Below are 24187 nucleotides of genomic sequence, written 5' to 3' on the forward strand. Positions count from 1 at the left end.
TTGCATAAAGAGACCCTGCCTCAAAAGAAATGAAGAAAGAAAGCTGACATTTGAGGAGAATTTGAAGACATGCCCTGTAGTATTTACTATGTTCCAGCACCTGACCATGGAACTACCTTAAGAAATAAGAACCTAGCCTGGCAGTGGTGGCACATGCCTTTAATCCCAGCATTTGCGAGGCAGAAGCAGGAGAATCTCTATGTGTTCGAGACCAGCCTGGTCTATAAAATGAGTGCAGGACAGAGTTCAAAGCTATACACAGAAACCCTGTTTCAAAAACAAAAACAAAAAACAAAGCAAAAAGAAGAAGAAAGAAAGAAAAACTAAGAGATGAATAACTTGAGTGAAGTACTGAGAAAAGGAAAGGAAGAATATCAATCTGCAGCATTGTAATAACGTAAACAGAATCCAATTCACTGGCGATGAAAACTACAGTTTTCTAACAGAAACACCCACAAAGAAAGCCATAAGTTATTACTTCATTTCAAGTGAGAAAGAGGAATAAAAACTGACATTAATATTTCTAGTTGTCAAGAAAACATGGGCAGAATGAGGGATCAAACTTTTTTCAGCAGGTCTTTCATTTCCTTTTGATGCCAAGTTACTAAACTTCCAAATTCCAATGCATTACCTAGACAATTTTAAAGGATGTCACCTTTCTAACAAATATATGATATAAGTAGACAAAAAATATTATGGTTAAGCAGGTAAGGAGCTTGCTCACTACCAAACTTAAAGACATCATAATCCAAAGTAGCAAAGAATCAAGTTGTCCTCTGGCCCCCATAAGCACCACAGCACATGTCCAGGTATGTGTGTGTATAGCTATAGATTTAGTGCTAAACAGGGTTAACACTTGAGGCTATGCATTAAGTTAGGCTGATGTGGTATTAGCTTAAGTTTTTGAATAAGAACATTAGTGAGAGTTCCGATCTGAAGGCTCAGCCAATAAAGGTGCTTGACACTGGTGTGAGAACCTGAATTCGATCTTCAAGACCCACAGGATGGAAGCAGAGAAACATACGTACCAAGACATATGTGTACCCACAAACACAAGAAACAAAAACAAATGCAATTATTTTTTTTAAAAAATGCTAGCAGCAACCATTCAAAGGCTTTCAATAATTAAGGAATACCTTAGCTCTATCTAGCCAATCTTATAAGAAGACTCAAAAAAGAAAGACTACCTGAGCACCAAAGTGCTATGCTATATGCTTACAATCCCAGGCTAAAGTATGAAGATCACAAGGCTTGAAACAAGTTTGAGCAACATGCTGAGACTGTCAAGAATTTGAAAACAAAGGAAAATTAAGACCCTTAAACTTATAAAATGTAAAAAAGGGCTAGGTAGTGGTAACATATGCCTTTAATCCAAGTATTCAGATGACAGAGGCAAGTGGATCTCAGTTTGAGGTCAGCCTGGTCTACAGAGTTAAGTTCCAGGACAGCCAGGCTACACAGAGAAATGCTACTAGCCACCTACCCACAAAATGAAAAGGATGTGGCTTATGCTCTTAATCTTTGTCCTTTATTTCTGACAACAGAACAAAGGGAACAGCTTCAATATGACCATAATCGGAAGTTAGAAAGTCAGTATCATCTGTCTGCCTCAGTTACAAGAAAAAAAGTCTCCTGAGAAGAGAGGTGGAGTGAAGGGGAAGGGGGAAGAAGGGGGAGGGAAAGGGGGAAGTGAAGGGGCAGAGAGAGAGCACGAGCAATTGTGTGAGCACCAACGTAGTTCAAAAAGGAAAATATACAGCACTATGCTTCTTCCATCTGTTTCTTTGCTTGAAATATTGTTCCTACTCTCCCACAAACTTCAACAGGACAATATTCCTTCTATTAACTTAAGAGCCTAGTAGTATGTGGAATGTAAGAAGCACCTTTTAAAAGCACCTTAACAAGTCAAAATATTGCATTTTTTAAACCTAGTACAGAACACCAACTTTTTCCCCATGCTGACATTAGGAAATGACTTATCAGTAGATGTTGTGAAGACAAACATACAGACACTGAAATAAGATTACTTAGCAACAGTAAGATAATTACTAAGCAGTAATAAGTTTGTCTCTGCAAATTTAACTTGTATTTCAATTGACATGCATTGCCATATGGAGATAAAATAGTAAATCTGAGAGAATAAATAAAACTAACTTGAAAGCATAATCACTCCTGACCAACCAGGAGATGTTCTTTAAGTAAAGAAAGATTGTCCCATAAACTTACTTGCTAATTTGGCCTGTAATCCAGAAGGTCCAGGTTTTGATGTCTCTGACTTAGAAGACCCTGGAAGAGACAGTTTTGTTTTAGGTAGGCTAACTTTAGGGCTGAAACGAGCAGCCCAATCAAATTTTGAAGAGCCACCAGTTTTACTCTGCTCCTTTTCCCTGCTACTTCTTCTGGGACTAGGACTGGACGCTGAACGGGAACGCCTGGCCTTGTTCTGGTCTTTTCCTTGTTTCACCCTGGCACCTGGTGGTACAGTCGAAGAGGCTGAGGCTACAGCCGAAGATGAGGAGGAAGTAGAGGCAGCAGAAGAAGAATCGGTGATGGTGCTACACCCAGCTTTGGCTGAGGTGGCTGATTTTGAAGCCAGCTTGGTGGGTTTTGCAGATCTCTCTTCGGCACCAGTTGATTCAGACCCAGGACCACTCTTTACACAAGAACTCTCTGTCCTCTTTCTTTTCTGACTCCGTGAACTACCAGCAGCCACACTCTTTCTGGTGTGAGCCTTGCTTGTTGATGGCAATTGTGCAGATTTCACTTGTTGCTCCTGGTCTAAATGTCTCTTCTTTGATTTACTATGTGGCTTATTGGTTTCTGAGAGAGACTCAATGTGTTGAAATGCTCTGGGCTTTTTCGCAGAGCTAGGAGAATTGGTCCTGTTGTAGTCTGGACTAGCACTGCGTTTCACTCCTCGAGAATTGTCTTTCTTAGGCACCTGCCCCGTTTTCTGCCTTTCAGAAGTATTGGCTCTGTCTGGGTCCTCTGGTTGTGGAACTATGACAGTAGATGATGAACTGCAGCTTCTAAGAGGTTAGATAAGAAAAAGAGTTAGTGGTAGCACATCACTAGTAACCTGCCATCTAACACTTAAGTCCAAAACTCCCCAAAATCCCTGGAATAAATACTTGGGGGTGGGGGGAGAGGGTGGGACAATTTTTGTGAAATCCAATAATAAATTTTCAAATAGTTCAAAAAAAAAAAACGAAAAAGACTGTGATTTTTTAAATGTCTTTTGGTTTTTTTAAAAAAAAAAAAAGCATGTTTTTTACAGGGAGGAGGTATTCTCTCTCTCATAGCCCAGAATTGTCTATAACTAAGAAGAATCTCAGCTAAGACTGTCTTTGAACACTGGTTCTGCTTCTACTCCCATGTGCTGGGATTTTAGGCTTGTGCCACAACACCCGGCTCAAAGGAAGAATACTCTTTGGCTCAAAGATCACTGACACTAACACTCCTGATCAAAAGAGTTTATTGTTTTAAGAAAAAGAATGCTTAGTGGTTCATAACCACTAAGCTAGAATACTTAAGTTCCATTCTAAAATACAAATGTTTACCCAATGTGTAGAGAAAATAAGCATAAATCATTTCTGAAAGGTTGGGCACCATCTTATAAAACAATCTTCACAGTAACACCCCTTTGTAAAGCCTTCTACCAATTGGAGATCTAGAGAGATGGCTCATTTAAAGAGTACTTCCTGCTATTGATTCCCAGCACCCTCGTGGAGGTTTCACAAGCACCATAACTCCAAACTCTAGGGATCCAAAACCCTCTTCTGGCCTCCTCTAGCATCCACATATATGCAATACACATAAATAAAATAAAATTTCCTTTAAAAAGAATATTGACTTGTACTAACAAAAAAATACTTACTTAAACAGGCTCTGACAATCAGCATTTAAAAAAATGTTAATTAAATGACACCATCAACTGCCAACAATGGGGCACATGCAATTAAGAGGAGTTGAGTTCAGTTCCCAACACCCTGACCAGGTGGCTCACAACTAACTCCAACTCCAGGGAATCCAATGCCCTCTTCTGGTCTGTGGGCATTGGCACTCATTTGCACACACCCACAAATATATATATATATATATACACACACACACTGGGTTTTTTAAATGCCTAACAATGGTTTGTTAAGCAAGTGACTCTCCAACAAGTAAAAATTTCATTGACTAAGGTATGTATCAGTGATACCACCAGAAAGGGGATAAAATATACACTCAGAGGGAAAAAAGAAAACTTGTGTAGATAACTTTTCAAACTTTAATATTATGCAATAATTCAAATGCAATTTGTCTCCCTTGAAATTGTACAAGCAATGTGAAAATTTACCTTTTAGAAAGGTGTCCCCTTGACAGTTCAGAAGTGGTATTAGACTGCACTTTGGGTGCCTTAAAATTAGATTTTCTACTCTCAGGAGGGATATATCCCTTATGTTTTGCCTGCCCTAAATGTGACCTGTCAGCAAAAAATCAAAACAGAAATCTATCAGGACACTGAGATGCAAATACAGTATCGAAAGTGAAATTTTTACATTAAAAAAAAAGTCTCCCAAATCAGAGTTGACCTACACTTCTTCCGAATATTCATTAAATTGAGATCCTATCAAATAATCTGCAAAAAGTAATTTTTGTCTTGGACCCAACCACCTCTATACCCAAAGGTGAAGATTCCTAAGTATCAGTTACCAAAAGGCAGTGTTTACTTAAGCAAATTTTTCAGATTTCATTACAGAAATTCAAATATTTTCACACAAAACACACACATAAAGCATATATTACTTTTAATACCAGTGTATGCTAATACACAGTAGGTTGACTAAATGACAATGTATTATATATTCCAAACTGAATTCTGGATATATTAATGAGGAAGAAATGATAAATAACACAGGCATATTTGACTTGATATGTTTAACATTATTACATAATACAACATATAAAAAAATACATTATTACATAGTACCCCATAAATGTGGAATTTTTAAACTTAAGAAAAAAAAGCAATGTGACTATGGCTTTAAAGATTTATTACAGCTGGCTAAGCAGACCAGTGGTATGTGCCCAGTTATCATGCTTGACAAGATCTTGGTTTCAATCTCAAGCACAGATAGTAGGGAGAGAACCTGTTTTTGTTTTGTTTTTCTTTAAAAAAAAAAAATCTTTTAAGAAAAAAGGCAATTATGATTCAAAAAATGACGGTTTCCAATATGTACATTAAAATTCAGGTAAGGACAGTAAAAATGAGGAAGCCATTTTCAATCTGGTTTTGCATAAAAAAATCAATGTGGGTATTAAATAGTAAATAAAACATCATAAAATCAAGACAGTACTAATAGAAAGAACACATGTGCAAATGTACACATATATCATCCTGGAGATAGTAAAAACTACCACAAAACATTAATTCATGTTCAAAAGACTCCAGTAATACATATACCTACATTTTGTTTATTTACAATGAATTTTTGTATCAATGCCATCATTACTCTAAAAGCAAGTTTTGAAGAAATTGTGTCAACTGTTAGATCTTTTGTGAAGCCAGTCAGGGTCTACCTGATAATTACATAGGCAATAAAGAGGTACATAAACATTATCAAAACACTCATCTTAATAAAAACAATTGGGACCCATGTTCCTCATAAAAGTGTGTTCTAATAAGGAATGAGAGCGAGAGCACAGTGTTATTAATAATCAAGACAGTTTCATTTCTAAAACTAAACTGACTGGGGTAGAAGAACTTAAACTAATTTGTATGCAGTAGGTCCTTGGTTTGGTCCTAACTTTGCAAATTGTTCTATAGTTACTTGCAAAGAAAGGTATAACATTATTTTTTCAGAAAAAAGGATTTAGTAGCGACAGAATATTTATATACTATATCATCCAGACACTATATTATTTTCAAATTTTTTCCTGTTATATTTGTTATACTTGTACTGGAGAATGAACTCAGAGCCTTACACATGCTAGACAAGTGATCTACTACTGCTGATCTGTCCTCAAAAGTTTAATAATTTAAAAATCATGAATTATTCATTCAAAACTAATCATGTTTTTGAGAAATAATAATTGAGCTGGGGGTGGTGGTTCACCCCTTTATCACCAGCACTAAAGAGGCAGAGGCAGAGGCAGGCAAATCTCTGTGAGTTCAAGGCCAGCATGGTCTGCAGAGCTAGTTCTAAAAAACAGCCAGAGTTACACTAAGAAGCATTGTCTCAAAAATACAACATCAACCTCTGGCTTCCACAAGTGCATACATTGGCTCCTATATACTATATACTAACACATAAGTAAGTAAAATGGAGGCTGACGAGATGGCTCAGTGGTTTCTCTCCCAGAGGACCTGGGTTCAATTCCCAACACCCACATCGCAGCTCACAACTGTCTATAACTCCAGGTCCAGGGGACCTGACACCCATGGCAAAACACCAATATACATTAAATGAATAAAATAAGCACGAATAAGTGTTACATATCCCCAATAAAGCACAAAAAAATAAAATTCTTTATCATCAAAAATTAATCTACTATAAAAAACAGAACTATTCTTTCAAAGCAAAATTATTCTTTGGCTTTTAATTAAAGTCCATTAAAAAAATTGGTAGTGCTAAACTTAGAATGCATTTATCATGACCTTACTAAGACCTTCAATGAACTAGGAAACAGCATATAAATTCTCAGTGTCAGGTCACAAAAGTAGACTCTATTCAATCAGATCAAAACTGAGCCAGGCAGTGGTGGTGCACACTTTTAATCCCAGCACTGGGAGGCAGAGGCAGGTAGCTCTCTGTGACTTTGAGGCCAGCCAGGTCTACAAAAGCATGTTCCAAAACAGTCAGAGCTGTTACGCAAAGATACCCTGTCTCAAAAAAACTCAAATCCAAGACCAAAAAAAAAAAAAAAAAAAAAAAAAAAAAGCCTGGTAGTTGTGGTGCACACATTTAATCCCAGCACTTAGGTGGCAAAGGAAGGTGGATCTCTGAGTTTGAGGCCTTCCTAGTCTACAGAGCAAGTTCCAGGACAGCCAAGGTTACACAAAAAAACACTGTCTAACAAAACAAAAATTCACAAAACTGATTTAAACCAACAATATTGTAATATCCTTTCTTTTTTTTAATGTCAGATTTCTTTTCTTTTTTCTTTTTTTCTTCTTTTTGGTTTTTTTCTTTTTTTAATATTTATTTATTTATTTATTGTGTATACAACATTCTGTCTGCGTGTATGTCTGCAGGCCAGAAGAGGGCACCAGATCTCATTACAGATGATTGTGAGCCACCATGTGGTTGCCGGGAATTGAACTCAGGACCTTTGGAAGAGCAGGCAATGCCCTTAACCACTGAGCCATCTCTCCAGCCCCACTGTGTGATCCTTTCTAAATCATTTAGCTGCTGCTATTCTGATTGAGGAGTGACTAGTGTTTTTAAAAACTACTGAACAGGGCTAGCAAGATGGCTCAGCAGGTAACAGCACTTGTCACTAAGTATGACAACCTGAGTGCAGTCCCCGGGACCAACAAGGCGGAAGGGAAAGAGAAAAACCTCTACAAAGTTGTCAAACCTGAACACATGCACTGTGGCTCACTCGTTTTATTTAAATAAATAAAATTGTTTTAAATCAGTGTACAATTGCATGAAAACACTAGCCATTTTCCCTACTTGTTTTAGAAAGAGAGCAATACCTCTTCTTTATTTAAAGGACAGTCAATATTTTCAGCTTTATAGGACTTGGGGCATAACTTAAGGGGTCAAGAAATTAACACGCCCTGGGTTTGATCTTTTGCACCACAACAACATAAAAATGATTATAACCACCAAATCAGGTAGGGTCTTCTTTTTAGATCATGTAAAGACAGGGACATATTTCTTTGAGCATCCTATGGTTATGTCTGTAAAGTTCAATGGTCATTAAACTAATTTTTTGTAATGTTTTCACATATTACCAATTCTTTCCTCTCTTTTAATCAAAATATCTTTTACCACTTGACTTTATGTAGAATTGTTGAGAAAAGTGCCAATACTTCCACATTAAATTGACACCAATATTAAACATATAGCTGGGGTGAAAAAAGACTAAGTTCAGCATAGTGGTACATGCCTCAGCACCTGAAGCAGAGTCATACAAAGCAAGTCTAGTCTACATAGTGAGAATCTGTAACAAAAACAAAATAATAACAATCATAATTTTAAAAGATGACTATAATCAACTCTAGGTTATTGTGTACTTGCAGGATTACCTTAAAAGCAAGTCTCAAACACTTGTCTTGTAGGATAAGAGTATTTACTATAACTGCAATTTACTCAGAACTTTGGTAGATAAAAAATTAACTATAATCTATATGGCTTGGGAATTAAATCAATGGTAAAATATAAGCCTTAGTATGCATGAGGCCCTGGGTTCAACTCCCAGCATCAAAACATAACTCCCACCATAGCCAAATCCACCTGGGTTCAACTCCCAGCATCAAAACATAACTCCCACCATAGCCAAATCCATACACACAAATTCATAGCCCAAAGATTACAAAGAGATCTAAACTTTGTCAATGAGTATATTGTACTTAATGTTAAAAAAATAAAATGTGACTAGTTAAACTATATAGTCCCTCATGTTATAAAATTTTTAAATGTTTGAATTAATGCAGATACGGTGACATATATCTATAATCCCAGCATTTAGAGCATAATTTGAGGTTAACCTGGGCTACACAGAGAAAAATATCTCTCTCTCTCTCTCTCTCTCTCCCTCTCCCTCTCTCTCTCTCTCTCTCACACACACACACACACACACACACACACACACACACACTCCCTATTGCCAAGCATGTAAGTGCATTGGGACTTAATTACATCTCCAAATTTATGTGCATAAAAACAGAAACATGTATAATAGTATAAAATTAATTTTGTCTTCCAAAAAATTAAGTTAACTTGAAGCATATCTTAAAGATTTCAAGGAAAATTTCAACTACATAATAATTTTGAAGCTAACTTGGACTATATAAGACCCAGTCTCAAAAAAAAAATGGTTAGGAAGAAGAATAGATTGAGGAGATGGCTCCACAGAAACGTGCCTGTTGTAAAAGGATGAAGACCTGAACTCAGATTCCCAGCATCCACATGCAAAGCTGGGCCCAGCAGCACTGCATATAGTCTCAGGGCTGGGTAGGTGGAAACAGGCAGATCCCTGAAACAAACTAGTAAACTAGATTAACAAAATTGTTGACTGCTAGAATTACTGAAAAAAAAATCTGCCTCAAAAACAAGGTGGCAATCAAATGAAGAAGACATCCAGATTGCAAAGACAAAAGCAAATGTTTTAAGTTAAAAGAGTAAAAACAGCAAGACAGGATATTGAATGCATGGATATAAACAGCTATATACTAAACTGTATTCCAAAAACAAAAGCAAACGTATGCCAAAAGGTGAGTCTATTTGCTTCTACATAATACTTTTCTTTTTTTTAAATCTTTGCTTAAAACTTTTTCATGTATTTGTGTGTGTCTATGCAGGCGTGTATGACACAATATGGAAACCAGAAGAAAACATTTGGGAGTGAGTTCCATCCTTCCATCATGAGGAACTCAATAGAGTAAGCTCATCATCATATGTGGCAAGCACCTTTTCTTGCTAAGTCAACTTGTCAACCTTAAAATTTTTTTTAGATGTTAATTTTAAAAAAGCTACAGTTCTGGTAACTATCAAACATCAAGTAATTATTAAAATTTGCAGGATCAATTTCTGAATAAGAATAAGATAGATTTGATTTAAGCACTATATAAAAAAAAATCAAGCCACAAGAAAAAAATGTTCTTGGTTTTAAAAAAGGACGAAGAATAGGAATGGACTTAATTTTGATGACTTCATACATTAAAACAAACAAACAAAAGTCAAGGTCATGAGTTAACAACCTTCCATGAAGAGCTACAATTAATTATACAACAATCATCTTTGAAATTAAGACAAAGGCCATCTAACGAGCAATGACATATAGCCAGCCAATATATAGCAAGATATTCAACTCATAAGCAATCAAAAAAGCTAACTTCTGCCAATGGCATTTTTTTTTCTGCACACTTCTAAAAATAACTGCATGGAGATAGAGTTGTAGCTAAGTAGACAAAACGTTTTCCCAGCATTCACGAGGCCTTGGGTTCAATCCCCAGCATTGCATCATCAGATATTCATCTAATCAATACTAAAGACAATTCAACTACATGAGACCCTTTCTCAAATTAAAGGCAGTAATAAAGACATGGAACAAACTACATACCACAGTTATCTAAGTAGTAACACTATAATAATCTTATTTTCCTGTGGTTCCCCAATAGTCCCCATACATACTTTTATAGAAAAAGCAATACAGCGGAAATTAGCACTGATAAAATCTTAAGCAAAATTGCTATAAAGGTTAATGTAATCCCACCACTGCCCATTGAGAAAACAAGTGAAAGCACACAGTACAATGAAAATGATACTGCATGGCCAAGAGGGAAGGGATAGCCTACAAATACCTGTGCTAGAAGTGGAAAATGCTAGAAGTATCCCTGAGAGCAAGCCAACAGAGAAGCAGTGGAAGGAAGATTTTTCCTAAGGAAGAAAAAGAGAACAGAAAAGAGAGGAACAGATCAGCTACCATCCAAAAACTCAGAGGAAAGAGAAAAAGAAAAATAATAGGAGTAAGAGGTCGAGTTCATTACACACAGCAATGGAAGATGTGAGAATAAAGGGAACAATCAGAAGACACTTTTATCATAGGAATGAATGAATGCAAATTATTCTTTTCAAAAGGTAAAGGGATTGAAGTGATGGCTCTCAGTTAAGAGCACCACTTGCTGGTTCGTGATAAGGACCAGGATACATTTCCCCAAGTACCTACAAGGAAGATCACAACTATCTGTAACTCTAGCTCCAGGGGTTCTGACACCCTCTTTTGGCCTCTTAAGAGAAATATATTGTGGCACACATACATACATGCTAGCAAAACAAAACAAAAAACCACTTAGACACAAAATAAAAATAAATCTTAAATAAAAAAGGTTCAGTTACTAACCATAGCATGGTGGCACATGCACGCAATCCCAGTAATCAGAGGCAAGGGGCTCAAAATGTGGCGGGCCTGAACTAAATACAGAAGCTTTGCTGAACAAGTGACAAAAGCAAATAATGAGAGATAGAGTGAGCTTAAGAGGTATTCCTGATTTGGGAGGACAGGTTAACTGGAAGAAGACTATTCAAAAGTGGCAGCTTAATCCTGTATGAAAGCAAACAGCAAACCAAGATGGAATTTAAACAAAAGGTCTAAAGATAGCCAGATGATGTCACGGCAGTGGCAGCACGCGCCTTTAATCCCACCACTCAGGGGAGGAGGCAAGTGAATCTCTGTGAGTTCAAGGCCAGTCTAGTCTACACAGCCAGTTCCAGGACAGCCAGGACTACACAGAGAAACCTTGTCTTTAAAGAAAGGAAAAACACCTGTATAACTGTAGATCTATGCGACTCAAGACCCTCTTCTGTCCTCCATAAGCACATACACACACACACACACACACACACACACAAAACTTCATCTTCAAACTACAACTGCAATTGTTCTTTCCTAATAAATTCAATCTTCTCCCTCACAAAAATCACGGGAGAAGTTTTATCAAGATTAGATAATTGTTAGGAGAACATAGTAACAAGTTAGTTTGGGCTTTGATTAGAACACACTCAATTTCTTTCCAGCTGAGATTCTACTACCAAAGAACCAAGACAAGATGGCAATATTTTTATTAAAAAACAACAACAACAACAAAAAAAAAGCCTACATTCTTTTTGGTCTAAAGCTGATTGTGCTTACATTTATACACATAAATACTAGAAAATAAATCATTATTAACTATACAGTTGAACACAGACATATCTCAAACAGGATATGATATGATGCTAAGCTTAGGTAAGTAAATGAGACCTCTTGGTTATTACTTCTGTAAAGAGACTGTTCTTTGGAAATAGGTTGTCATGAACTTACTATGTTGATCCTGAACTGACAATCCAGTTCACACAGTGCTGGAGATCCAACCAAAGGCTTTTTTTGTTTGGTTGGTTAGATTTGGGTTTTTTGTTGTTGTTTTGCATGCTAGACAAGTACTACGCATAGACAGTTTTGAAACAAAACAAAATTTACTAAATAACTTTTTTAAAAGACATGATAAAGGTTGAAAAGCAAGTAAGCATCAGCTGGAAAGATGGCTTGGTCATTAAAAACAATAGCTGTGCCTCCAGACAAACCAGCACCCAACACTGACTCCCCTCCCTTCTTCTGGCCTCTACTAGCATCAGGCATGCATGTGGCACACAGCCACACATGCAGGTAAAAAAAGATCCATAGAATCTTTAACTTAAACTTTAAAAAAAAATTATGAAAGTTGAAATTCACAGCTGTGAAGAAAATAAACTTTGTAAGTTTTCCGTCATTTTCAAACATTTAAAATTTTCGGTTTTTTTTCCTTCAAAAGGAAGCACAGGATAGATTGTCTTAGGGCTGGATTGTCTTATGCTGCTCTTAAGAGTTCCCAGCATTAAGATGAAGTGAAAAATTCTATTATAAACATCACAAGATTTACAAGCACTTATTAAATCCAACACCCTCTTCTGAACTCCAAAGGTACCTGCATAAACTCACATGCAGACACAAACATAAGCATTTAACTTAAAGGAAGAACTAAATAAATAAAAGGATTACCTTAAAAACACATGGGGGGGGGAGCAGGAGATGGGTGTGGCAGGTAAAGATATTTGACACACACAAGTCTAGCAACCTGAGTTTGATTCCTAAACGTGTAAAGGTGGAAGGACAAGTGATTTATTTCACAAATTGTTCTCTCCTCTACACACACAACACGTGCACCCAATACTCACAGATCATGCACATAATAATGACGTATTTTCTTAATGCTTCATTTAGAAATGTGCTATTCTACAACCGACTGCAATTCCGATTATTGCATCCTTATAAAGCTATTTAAACCAACACAACTCTAATCACAAGAATTAATGACTTCATTTGTTTCAAACTTTTGGGAGGATATGGGTGAGACAAATTCTAGCTTTATAGCCAGACTGACCCTGGACTTGCTGTGCAACCCAAGAACGGATCAAATTTGGGGTCCTCCTTGCTTCCCCTCCAGAGTACTGAGAATACAGGAATAAATACCACGTCCAAACCAGCTCATTTGTAAACAAGTCACCATTAGAAACTGCTTACATTCTTTAGAACACTGATTTATCAAACTGACAATATTTTGCAAAGGCTCAAAATGTTGACAATTCATGTTCTAAAACATACACCTTCAATTGTTCAAAAGATCTAACTTATATGAACCCATGTACTTGCAGTTTTAAAAAGACTGACAATGTCAAGATCAATAGAAACACATTTTTATTTTACTTTTTTTCCCCTGTTCTGATAATTATACTTATCCATATCTCAAAACGGGACATGGGAATCTATGTATCTTGTTACTACCTAAATAATGGTGGGGTATATTACCTAAATTATAGTGGCATTGAATGCTGAAGACTTTGAAATTTTCCATTTTCAACAATATGTGAAATGAGCAAGGTGCAGTTTCTCATGCCTTTAATCCCAACACGAGAAAGGCAGAGGCAGGCTGAGCTCTGAGTTCAAGGCCAGCCTAGTCTACAGAGTGAGTTCCAGGAGAGCCAGAACTATACAGAAAAACCCTGTCTAAGGAAGGAAAAAAACAAATCAGTTTGTGAGTGACGAAGATGTTAGAATAAAATCTCAAAAAGTAATGCTATTTAAATTAATGAAAAGAGCTATTTATTTATAGCCATCAACATAAAGGTAAAAGTACAGCTGTTTCATACGCTGAACGTAGAAAAAGAAAAACACAACTCTATACGAAGTATGACACTAACTTTGCACATTACTTAAGATAACCAGCAACTCCAAGAAACAGACAGACTCACTTGAGAAGACTAAGGAACTAAGATTCCCCTGAAACTCTACCCCAAAGACTTGCAACTTCTACAGCAGAGACAGAACTCACACAAAGCTGTCCTGGTCCAAAGTTCATACGACTAACTACTTACAGTACACATGACAAATCATATAATTCATTATTTACATCTGACATTTCAGTTTCTTTGTAATGATTTACCAATATAAATATGACTACCTCAAATTCTTAATTTAAGTAATCATTCTAGAAATAACTAGAATTCACTCTGACCCACTTCAAGCTACCCAATGACATCACTAGATTACAGACAAGTAAAGTTCTGAGTACTTAAACAGTGAGAGTCCATGCCTAAATTAGACCCATATTTTAAGAGATTGTATCTTACTCTTATTGTAATCTATTGTACATAAAACCATTCTGATACAAAGACCAACAGCAGACGACAAAATCAGAGAGCTGCTATGCTAACAAACCATTTCACAGCCTCATAGTTCAGACAGAATTCGTATGGAGTCCACAGGAAGAACTAGTCCACACCCTATCACCCTCTAACTGGGTGTTAAAACCTTCCTTTTAATAATATCATTCAGTCTTAAGAAAAGGACCACAAATGGCTGAAAGACATGTTGCAACATGTGTCAGGCAAGTAGAAAGGACAAACAAAACATGATATGCCTTATGCGAACAACTTTAAATTCAGACTTCATATCAGTGGCTGGGAACTGGTTTTAGAGGAGCCTAACTTTGGAAAAAGATTGAGAAATTACTTTAAATTCTAACTGTGTGTTACTTTGCTCAGAAATTAGGGAAGTGACCCATGAGCAATGCTTTGGTCCTCATAATGAGAATGTTTTTATGTGTTCATTTTTTAATTCCCAACTTCTTTTTCAGATTACCATGAAATACATACCTTCCTCCTATTGAGTCGTCTTGTGGTTGGGCCCCGGCAGTGTTCCTCTGTGAACGTCGCAGTGACCCCCCTGGATTGTTATTAGGCCGGTTGGACATTGGCACCTCTCTCTTGAAGGGACATACCCTTTCTAGACACTACCATTCACTGAAAGATAAAAAGGAGGGGAAAGGTCTAATTAGATATGCACAATACTATAGAGAAGAAATGTGGGGCAGTAAGAAGTACTACCTTATTATACTGTGTAACTTAACTATAAACATACTATAAAATATATGAACAGAAATCTGGAGCTGGAGTGATGGCTTAGTGGTTAAGAGTATGCGCTGCTCATCTAAAACTTGAGTTTGGTATCCAGTACCCACAGTAGGCAACTCACAATCACTTGGAACTCCAGTTCAATGGATACAAATCCTCTTTATCATCCTTAGGTGCAAGCATACACAACAAAACTAAGGGCCAGCAAAATGGCACACCTGGTCAAGGGACTTGTTGCCAAGCCTGAGTTTGACTCCTGGACCCATGGTGGAAGAAGAGTACTAGTCAGTTGCCCTCTGACCTCAATTCATTTGCACAAATGGACATACACTAACCACTGCTACCTTATCGCTCAATGTAATTATGGCCTTAAAAGGCTAAACTAAAAGGTCAATTCTTAGGAAATGTTTCATAAAACAAGCCAATTATTTGGAGCTGGAAAAATGGTTAAGAGGTTAAGACCAGTTACTGTTCTTACTATGGCCTAGAATTTGGCTCCAAGCACTTGCCAGGTAGTCCACAACTGTCCAGTAAATCCAAATCTCTTGGGCTCCAAAAGTACCTTCACTCAAATGCACAGCTCCACATGCAGACAGACACACATCTACCACATAATTATTCTTAAAGCCTATACTTTAATCATAGAATAATTTGTTTAAATAAATCCAAGTCAGGTATGGTGGCATCCTTAATTTCCAGTTCTGCTAAGGTAGAGGCAGGAGGATCTCTGAATTTGAGAACTACACTATATACAGAATTCCAAGCCAGCCACAACTACATAGTAAGAATCTATCTCAAAAAATAAATCATAAACCCAATCTTTCGTTTTTGTTGTTTTTAAGACAGACTTGTTATATATACAGGGTTACTGGGATCCAGTTTCTACTTGCATAGTACTATACAGAAAAGAACCATGTTACAAAGTCTCAACGTTTTTAAAGCCTCCAAAGAAACTGGCAATCAATTCTTTCAGTACATCTGATTACAAGAGGAACAAATGATCTCCAAATTTACAGAGGCTGGTGCCAAAAAGACTTCAGTTGAATCATAGCTAATTTTCTCCATCCCAACCTGGCCACTGCCAGACCATAACTAAATTTGTTAAGTGGAATTTTGGGACTTTTTTTTCATAACTGTGATAGGAAAAAGTAGTTTATAATCTGACCCAATTCCATACAAAAGAACTGTTTACCCTTCTTTATTCTAAACAAACTATCAAGAAGTTCAAATTAATACCCAAGCATAACAGCTCATTCCAGCACTCAAGAGGATGAGGTAGAAATGAACATTATGTTCGATGCCAGCCTAGGCTATTGCATCAACACTCTGAATACAAAAGAGAAAAATTTCACCTGGGGGGAAAGAGGGTTTGAGGGAGTAGGGGTAGGGCGGGGGAGGAGGAGGGGTGAGAAGAGGAGTTATTACAAAGAATTTCAATCCTTTCTTTGGTACCAAACAAAAGGGAAACAAATAACTGTCAATACAAGTTTTATTTTAAAAAAATAATACTAACCAGTCGTGGGGACACACGCCTTTAATGCCAGCACTTGGGAAGCACAGGCAGGTGTATCTCTGTGAGTTTGAGGCCAGCCTGGTCTAGAAAGTAAGCTCCAGAACAGCAAGGACTATTTTACAGAGAAACCCTGTCTCGAAAAACCTAAAGAGAGAGAGAGAGAGAGAGAGAGAGAGAGAGACAGACAGACAGACAGACAGACAGACAGATAGACAGAGAGAGATGGATGGATGGATGGACAGACAATAGATAGATAGATGGATGGATGGATGGATGGATGGATGGATGGCACTAAATTCCTCAATGTTTCTGTAGAACTCTGAAGTACACCATGACATGCAAACTTCAGGCCCTTCACAATATGTTCTTTCTTACAAGTGTTTGTATTAGTTTCATCTCTCACTACATACTGGGTTCTCACAGACTACCAAGTTTTCACATATGACAATACTTCATGTTACAACACTCACAAATCACAATTCAGAATTCAACAAATGAAATACAATGGATTAATCAGTCTTCCCCCAAGACTCTACCGGTATTAAATCATAAAGCAACAAGTGTTATGTTACAATAGCTATAGTTGGCACATTCACATATTAAAAATAATCTTCTGGGAAAATGTGAAATAAACACAGAAAAGATAATAGACACTAACTAGGTAAGCGTATCTGCAACACTAGTTTCAGTTAATTTCCTAACACTCACCTGTCCAAATTTCACTAAATACACAGATAACCACACTCAGGAAGTAACTCTACCAAACTTATTCTCCCTACCCCCACTGCACTGTTAATCTTTATTTTTGTGCCTCTATAGCAAAACAAGATACTCTCATAAACCTGACTCAGCATTTCTTCCAAGAACAGAGACAAATGGAACTATCAAGTCACAGTGCACAGGATAACAATGTACAGATTTCCTATCCTACTTTTTACTATCTAACCCTAACAAGCCTAGATGACTAAGATCAAGTATCACTCACTTAACAGATGACAGCTCATTCACACTCTAAGCACCTACAATTAAAGTTAGGTTGGAAGGCTGGTATCTTGATTCCAGGACCACTGTCAACATGTCTTCCTTTTTTTGTTTTGAAACACCATCTCACACTATAGCCTACGGTGGCTCTGAACTCTTAGCTAACCTGTTTCAGTCTACTCAGTGCTGGGATTACAGGTGTGAGTTACCACCACTTCCTGCTTAAACTGACCTTCACAGCCCAAGTCCTTATTCAAATTCATCTTGGAGCTTTCACTTGTTCAATGCCATATATAGTCATGAGAAGTAATACGTACTCTATTACGAAAGTAAGACTTTCTCTAAGAGGCAGTAGAGTTCAGAGGTTTTAGGCCAGCCTTAGCTGTGAGACCCTAGGCACCTTCCCCTCACCAACTCCCTCAAAAATATAATGCATTAGAATCAAGAATCCTCTTTTCTCACTATTTACCAAATTAAAACTATTGTGAAACTTGAAAAATAAGGCTGAACAAATCAGTAAAAAAATTTCTAAGATCAGTTATAAAACAAAAAGCAGAGAGATACAAAAACTTCCACACCTTCAAAATGTAAAATTAAAAAAACAAGCTCGGTTTTTGTGCACACCTTAAATCCCAGCATTCAGGAGGCAGAGGGAGATCTCTGAGCTAGAGGCCAGCCTGGTCTACAGAGCAAGTTCCAGGACAGCCAGGGCTACACAGAGAAACCCTGTGGGGGAAGCAACAAGAAGAAAAGGCCAGGACAATTAGTCTCTCCTAGGGGTGTAATGGATAAAAACCAACAAAGAATGAATATCAAGTGATAGGTGATAAAAGATCCACTCTCAGGCTTTGGAGACAAAAGCTACACCTAAAGTCGTTTTAACAAAAATGAAAATGAGATGGAAAAACTGTGATTGACATTAGAATCTTCAGGAGGGAGGCTCCTCACAGGCCTTTTAATCTCCGTACAACACAGGCTATTATCACTAGAGTGAATCTAGAGAGTCTAATATAGGGAAAGTTGCACATAGTGGTGCATGCCTTTAATCTCAGGAGTGAGACAGGCAGATCTATAAATTCAAGGACAGCTTGGTCTACATTGGAAATTCTAGACCAACTAAGGCTACAGTGTGACCCTGTCTCAACCTCCATCCTCCTACCACTCTCTCTCTCTCCCTCTCTTTCTCTCTCTCTCTCTCTCTCTCTCTCTCTCTCTCTCTAGTGCTTATAAGGATGTAGGGTAAAAGGAACTGTTTTAGAGGAATGTAAACTGTATAGTAACAAAGAACTAAAAACAGATTTATCTTTCCATTTCTTACTGGACGTAGGTCTTGTCAATCTGTTCTGCTGTTTCTCAGCAGTTTGTTGATGTGTGGTATACTCTGATGATTCTAACCTCTGTTTGGGGGAAATTTCCTAAACCTTCCCATGTACATCCAATTGAAGTTCTGACCAAGAACACGCCCGTTACCTGACCCAGCTATCACACTCTTTTATTGGTTTTAAAAGACAGGGTTTCTCTGTAGCTTTGGAAACCTGTCCTGGAACTCACTCTGTAGACCAGGCTGGCCTCGAACTCACAGAGATCCACCTGTCTCTGCCTCCCGAGTCTGGGGTTAAAGGTGTACACCACCACCTCCCAGCCACACACACTCTTGAGTATATAATCATAAGGTTTTTAAGTCAGCATACCAAGAAATACTTGCACATCCATTTTTATTGCTGTGTTATTCACAATAGCCAGAAAATAAAAGCCTAGATGTGTCTGTTACAGTGAATGAATAAGCACAATATGGTATACAAGCCAAATGAAACTTTATACATCCATAAAGAAAAACAAAATCATAACATTTACAGGAATGCATACGTTTTAAATGTATACAAATACCACATGTTTTCTCTCATATACAAAAGCAAAATTAAAATAGATATCTATATGTATGCTGTAGGAAACAAAACCAGAAAAATAGAGAGAAAAAAGATCTAAAGGGAGATGGGAAACAGTAATGTGGAATACATGCATCGGAAAACAGGAAGAACAAGGTAGAAGAAAATAAGGGAAGAACATGAGAGAGGGCAATGGTGAAGGATATGAGTAAAAACAAAGTATTGTGACATACATATGAAGATGGCATTATGAAACACATTACTTGTATGTTAATCTTAAATTTAAAAGAAAATTTAAGTCAGCTTAGGGGAAAACAGAATACCCAGAGCATAAAGAGTATTATTACCAAATAATGGTACAAGTCCTGAGCAAGGCAATACAAGCAACTGCCAAGGAAAAAAAATTCGAACATTCTTAGGAGTAAAGGTTTTCTCCAGGAGGAAAAAAAGGTGGGGGGAGCCTGGAATATGAGGCGAACAACTTGTACTAGATAGGAACAAATCTCAGGAAGACCTAAATAAATGAATAGCAAACAGACGGTGAATGTTCTTACAAGAAAGCTTGAAGCTTCATTAACACTGGCAGACAACACTATAATTATATAAGGCACACTCTTCCAAAAAAGCTTAATTCCAAAGCACTGCAGGCTTTTTAAGTGAAAATACCCCGTATAAACCTGAAGTATGAAGAGATACAAATCCTTACTTAAAAGCCAACTGAGTTGGTGGTGCTGTAGCTAAACTGGCAGAGTACTTGTCTAGCATGTCTCAGAATCTGGGTTCAAACACTAGCAAATCATACACACACCAACACAAATTAAGTGCTAATTGTTACTTTAAAGGGGTAGGAAGAGAGGACTTTGCCATTAAAGGCTAAGATCAAAGCAAAGCAAAAAAGCTTAAGGTAGTTCAATGGTAAAATGAGTGCTGTTCAACACCTACATTCCCTCCCCATAAAAATTTTAACTTTTACCTCTTGTTTTACCTTGGAATAGTAAAACAAAGCTTCTTAATTTGCTCCTGTCTTTAAGTTTGGCCCTGCAGTAAAACCTGCCATCTTTCCTAAATATTTACCCTGTCATGGCAAGAGAGTAGGACATTTTTTAAGGCACTTGAGAGGAAGTGCCTTTTCTTAAGCAGTTCATATTGGTAGAAGGCACATACAAACAATACTTTCTTTTAACGTTTCGAGTTCTATTTGAGGCAGGATCTCCTGTATCACAAGTATGGTTTGAACATACTACATGGCTGAAGATGACCTTGAACTTCTATTTCTGTTATCGTTACCTTTCTGGTGCGAGTCTACAGACGTGTACCAGTTTATGTGTTAAAGAAATCAACAAAGGTTTCTGGGCATGCCTAGTAGACACTCAACCACCTAGGTCCAAACATTCTAATTTTGGGGGGAGTGAGGTTCAAGACAAGGTTTCTCTGTTTAACAGCAGCCTGGTTGTCCTGGAACTTGCTCTACAGACCACACTGCCTGGAAAACGAAGATACGCAATCCTCTGCCTCCTAAGTGGTTAAAGGCGTGCACCGACAATACCACCCAGCCAAAATAAATCATTTTTTTAAAAATAGGTATTTTATTCTGAAATTGTTTCTGCTTTCTGAAGTATTCCACTGCATCAACAGGAAAATCTTAGATGTTCTATTACATTTATTTGGGGGGAGAGGAGAACTTTACACATTGAGCCATCTCAACTGATAAATGTTTCTATTTAAAAATCTTCAAACTATATTCACAGATCAAATGCCAAACTCTTCCTCAAGTATTGGAAGGTACCATAAACCAACTGACATTTACTTTGTGATTCAAGGAATCATATTAAAAGCCCAGAAATTCTAGCCAAGTATAGGACATAGAACTAAAAATGTACCACCAGCCCTCCACCTCCCAAATTACCAGTCTCTCAATTTATCACTTAACTTTGCTTCTCATGTAACATGCTAAATAATCATCTTTAAGAATGAAAACACAAGCCAGGCAGTGGCGGTGCACGCAGGCCTTTAATCCCAGCACTCAGGAGGGAAGCAGAGGCAGAATTTCTGAATTCAAGGCCAGTCTGGTTCACAGAGTTTACTCCAGGATAGGCAGGGATACTGAGAAACCCTATCTGGAAAAACAAATCCTAGGCCTTTAATCACAACACTAAGGAGAACAGAGGCAAGTGGACTACATAGAGTCGGCCAGCACTACAAACAAAAAGGGATGAAAAGAAATGGCCTAGCATGGTGGCACATACCTTTAATTAAGCCCAACACTGAGAAGGCAGAAGCAGGCAGATCTCTGGAAATAAACGTATCCCACCACACCTAGATAGCAACGATTTTTACAAAAATTTTTTCACCTATGCTTTTATACCAATTGGACTTGTTTGCTTGGTCTTAAATTTTGCCTCACAGGTTTATATATTGGGGAGTTTGGTTGACAGCTTAACTTTAGAAAAAGGCCTGGATCCTGGATCTAGAAAGTTCCAATCTTTAATTACTCCACTGATGGAGTTTAGTAAGATGACATTATAGGGGGCGAAGAGTGAAAAAACAAAAATAAAATAAAATTACTGGAAACATAACTCCCTCAAAGCACATTTTTTCCCTCTCCCATCACCCTCTACTTCCCGGATGCCAGCAAGCAAGCAGTTTCTGCCACATGTTTCAGGCTTAAAGTAATCAGCCTGAAACTGTGAAATAAATAACTCTTTCTGCCTATTAAATTTTTTTCCAGGGCTGGGGTATACACTTCAGCTATTAGAGTATTTGCCTACCACACCGAAAGCTCTGGGTTTAATCCCCATCACCACATAACTGACTATGCTACTAGTACACACCTGTACTACCAGTATTTAGAAGGGAAGCTCAAGGTTATCCTCCTCTGGCTATATGAGTTCCACTACAGTCTAGGATACAGGAAACCCTTTCTCACACATATTCAAATATACTAAGCTGTTCTTTGGGGCATTTATCTCTGAACTGAAAAGTTCACTAAGAGGGACACAAGGCCTGTTGGTAACCAACCACACCCACCCACACAGTACAAGTTGGGGACCAGTCACAGGGCTTGTGCAGGCTCAGCAAGAGCTTGACAGGTGATAAGGCTCTAACAAATATTACTTAACCTTTACAAAAAAGGACTTGCCCCTAGAGAAACTTACATTCTAGTGGGGCAGAAGACAAGCAGCAAACATCAGGAAGTACTGACAAGAAATTACATATTCAAAAGCAAGAATAAAAAAGGAAAAGATCATAGGCAAAAGAAATTAGACGTCTCCTACCCAAATTCCACCTCTCACCCTCTAGACTCCTATCACCCTACCCCTGCTGAAGCAACATGGCACAAGCCTGTGAACCTGTATAGTCCCAGCTATACAAAAGACTTGCGCTCAGGAGTTCTGGCTAGCTTAGGCAATAAATGCAGAGACTCATTCCTTCAAAATCATAGTGGTGGTGAGGGGGGTCAAAGGGGGCACACACCTTTTAACCCCAGCAGTTAGGAGACAGAGACAGATGGATATCTGTGAGTTCAAGGCCAGCCTGGGTCTACAGAGCAAGTTCCAGGACAGCCAAGGCAGAAAAACACTATCTCAAAACACCAAGAAAGAAACAGAGACAGAAAGGAAAAGAGGGGAAGGTGAATGGAGTTTTAGTCTCTGGGACACAAAATTCATTTTGATTAAAATATCAGACCTAAAAACTAAGACCTAAACTTTCCCCTCAGAAATAATAAATGGCTAAACCCCTCTTCAGTTAAGAAAGGGGGCAGCCTAAGGGTTTAACGGCTACGCAAGACTGGAACTGGTATTTGATAGCAGCAATGTCACTGTACTCTTACTCATCAGAAAAGCTTTTCTTGTCCTTTGATTAAAGTGGATTTAAGAAAATTGTGATATGCTTAATTGTCGATTCATTGTTATAGTATTGACCTGATACCTGTAACTGAATATAAGATGTTGAAAAAAGTTGGTATTGACCAATGCTGAAAATTATGATACTGATCTAATGATATTTGTAACTGTGTATAAGATGTTGAGAAAAGTTGGTAATGACCTGATGATGTTTGTAACTGATTATAAGATGTTGAGAGGGCTGGAGCGATAGTTCAGTGGTTAAAAGCTATATGGAGGGGCTGAAAAGATGGCTCAGTGGTTAAGAGCATTGCCTGCTCTTCCAAAGATCCCGAGTTCAATTCCCAGCAACCACATGGTGGCTCACAACCATCTGTAATGTGGTCTGGTGCCCTCTTCTGGCCTGCAGGCATACGTGCACACAGAATATTGAGAATACCGTATACATAATAAATAAATAAATCTTTTTTTAAAAAAAAAGATGTTGAGAAAAGTTTGACACACCCTGTAAATGTTGGGGTTTAATGCATATGGTAAGAAGTTTAGATTTTGATACAATGTAAAAAATTTAAGAGGTGCTCTAAACTAGCTGAAACTAGTTTTCAACTAGGGTGATTCTCCTCTCCTTTAAATAGGAGACTATAGCCTTTAGGAGCATGATTATTCATAAAGCATTATAATTTATCCTGACAAAAATGTATGGCTCCAAGACACAGAGCCCAAAGGTATCTCTCTCCCTTAATCTCTTTCCTTCACAGAGATCAGCAGTCAATGACGGGTTTGAAGTATCTCCATCTTAAAAACCTAAGACAGAAGATC

At 37.7% G+C, this 24187-nt stretch overlaps 1 protein-coding gene across 15 annotated transcripts in view; it reads right to left on the bottom strand.

Annotated features, from left to right (window-relative positions):
• Trip12 (thyroid hormone receptor interactor 12) overlaps window positions 1-24187 on the bottom strand; it is a 124741-nt gene that overhangs the window by 81023 nt on the left and 19531 nt on the right. For 8 of the 15 annotated variants that reach the window (XM_087904996.1, XM_087904986.1, XM_087904980.1 and 5 more), the window contains exons 2-4: window positions 14886-15032; window positions 4343-4468; window positions 2227-3029 (exon numbers count right to left, since the gene is read on the bottom strand). In XM_087904996.1, coding sequence (XP_087761122.1) covers window positions 2227-3029; window positions 4343-4468; window positions 14886-14983 — 1027 coding nt within the window. In that variant the 5' untranslated portion in view covers window positions 14984-15032. The remainder of the gene's footprint in view (window positions 1-2226; window positions 3030-4342; window positions 4469-14885; window positions 15033-24187) is intronic. The other 7 variants (XM_087905007.1, XM_087905011.1, XM_087905006.1 and 4 more) reach the window with 2 other exon arrangements.

The sequence above is a fragment of the Myodes glareolus genome, chromosome 1 (assembly GCF_982192425.1).
Source record: "Myodes glareolus chromosome 1, mMyoGla1.1, whole genome shotgun sequence".
Classification (NCBI taxonomy): domain Eukaryota; kingdom Metazoa; phylum Chordata; class Mammalia; order Rodentia; family Cricetidae; genus Myodes; species Myodes glareolus.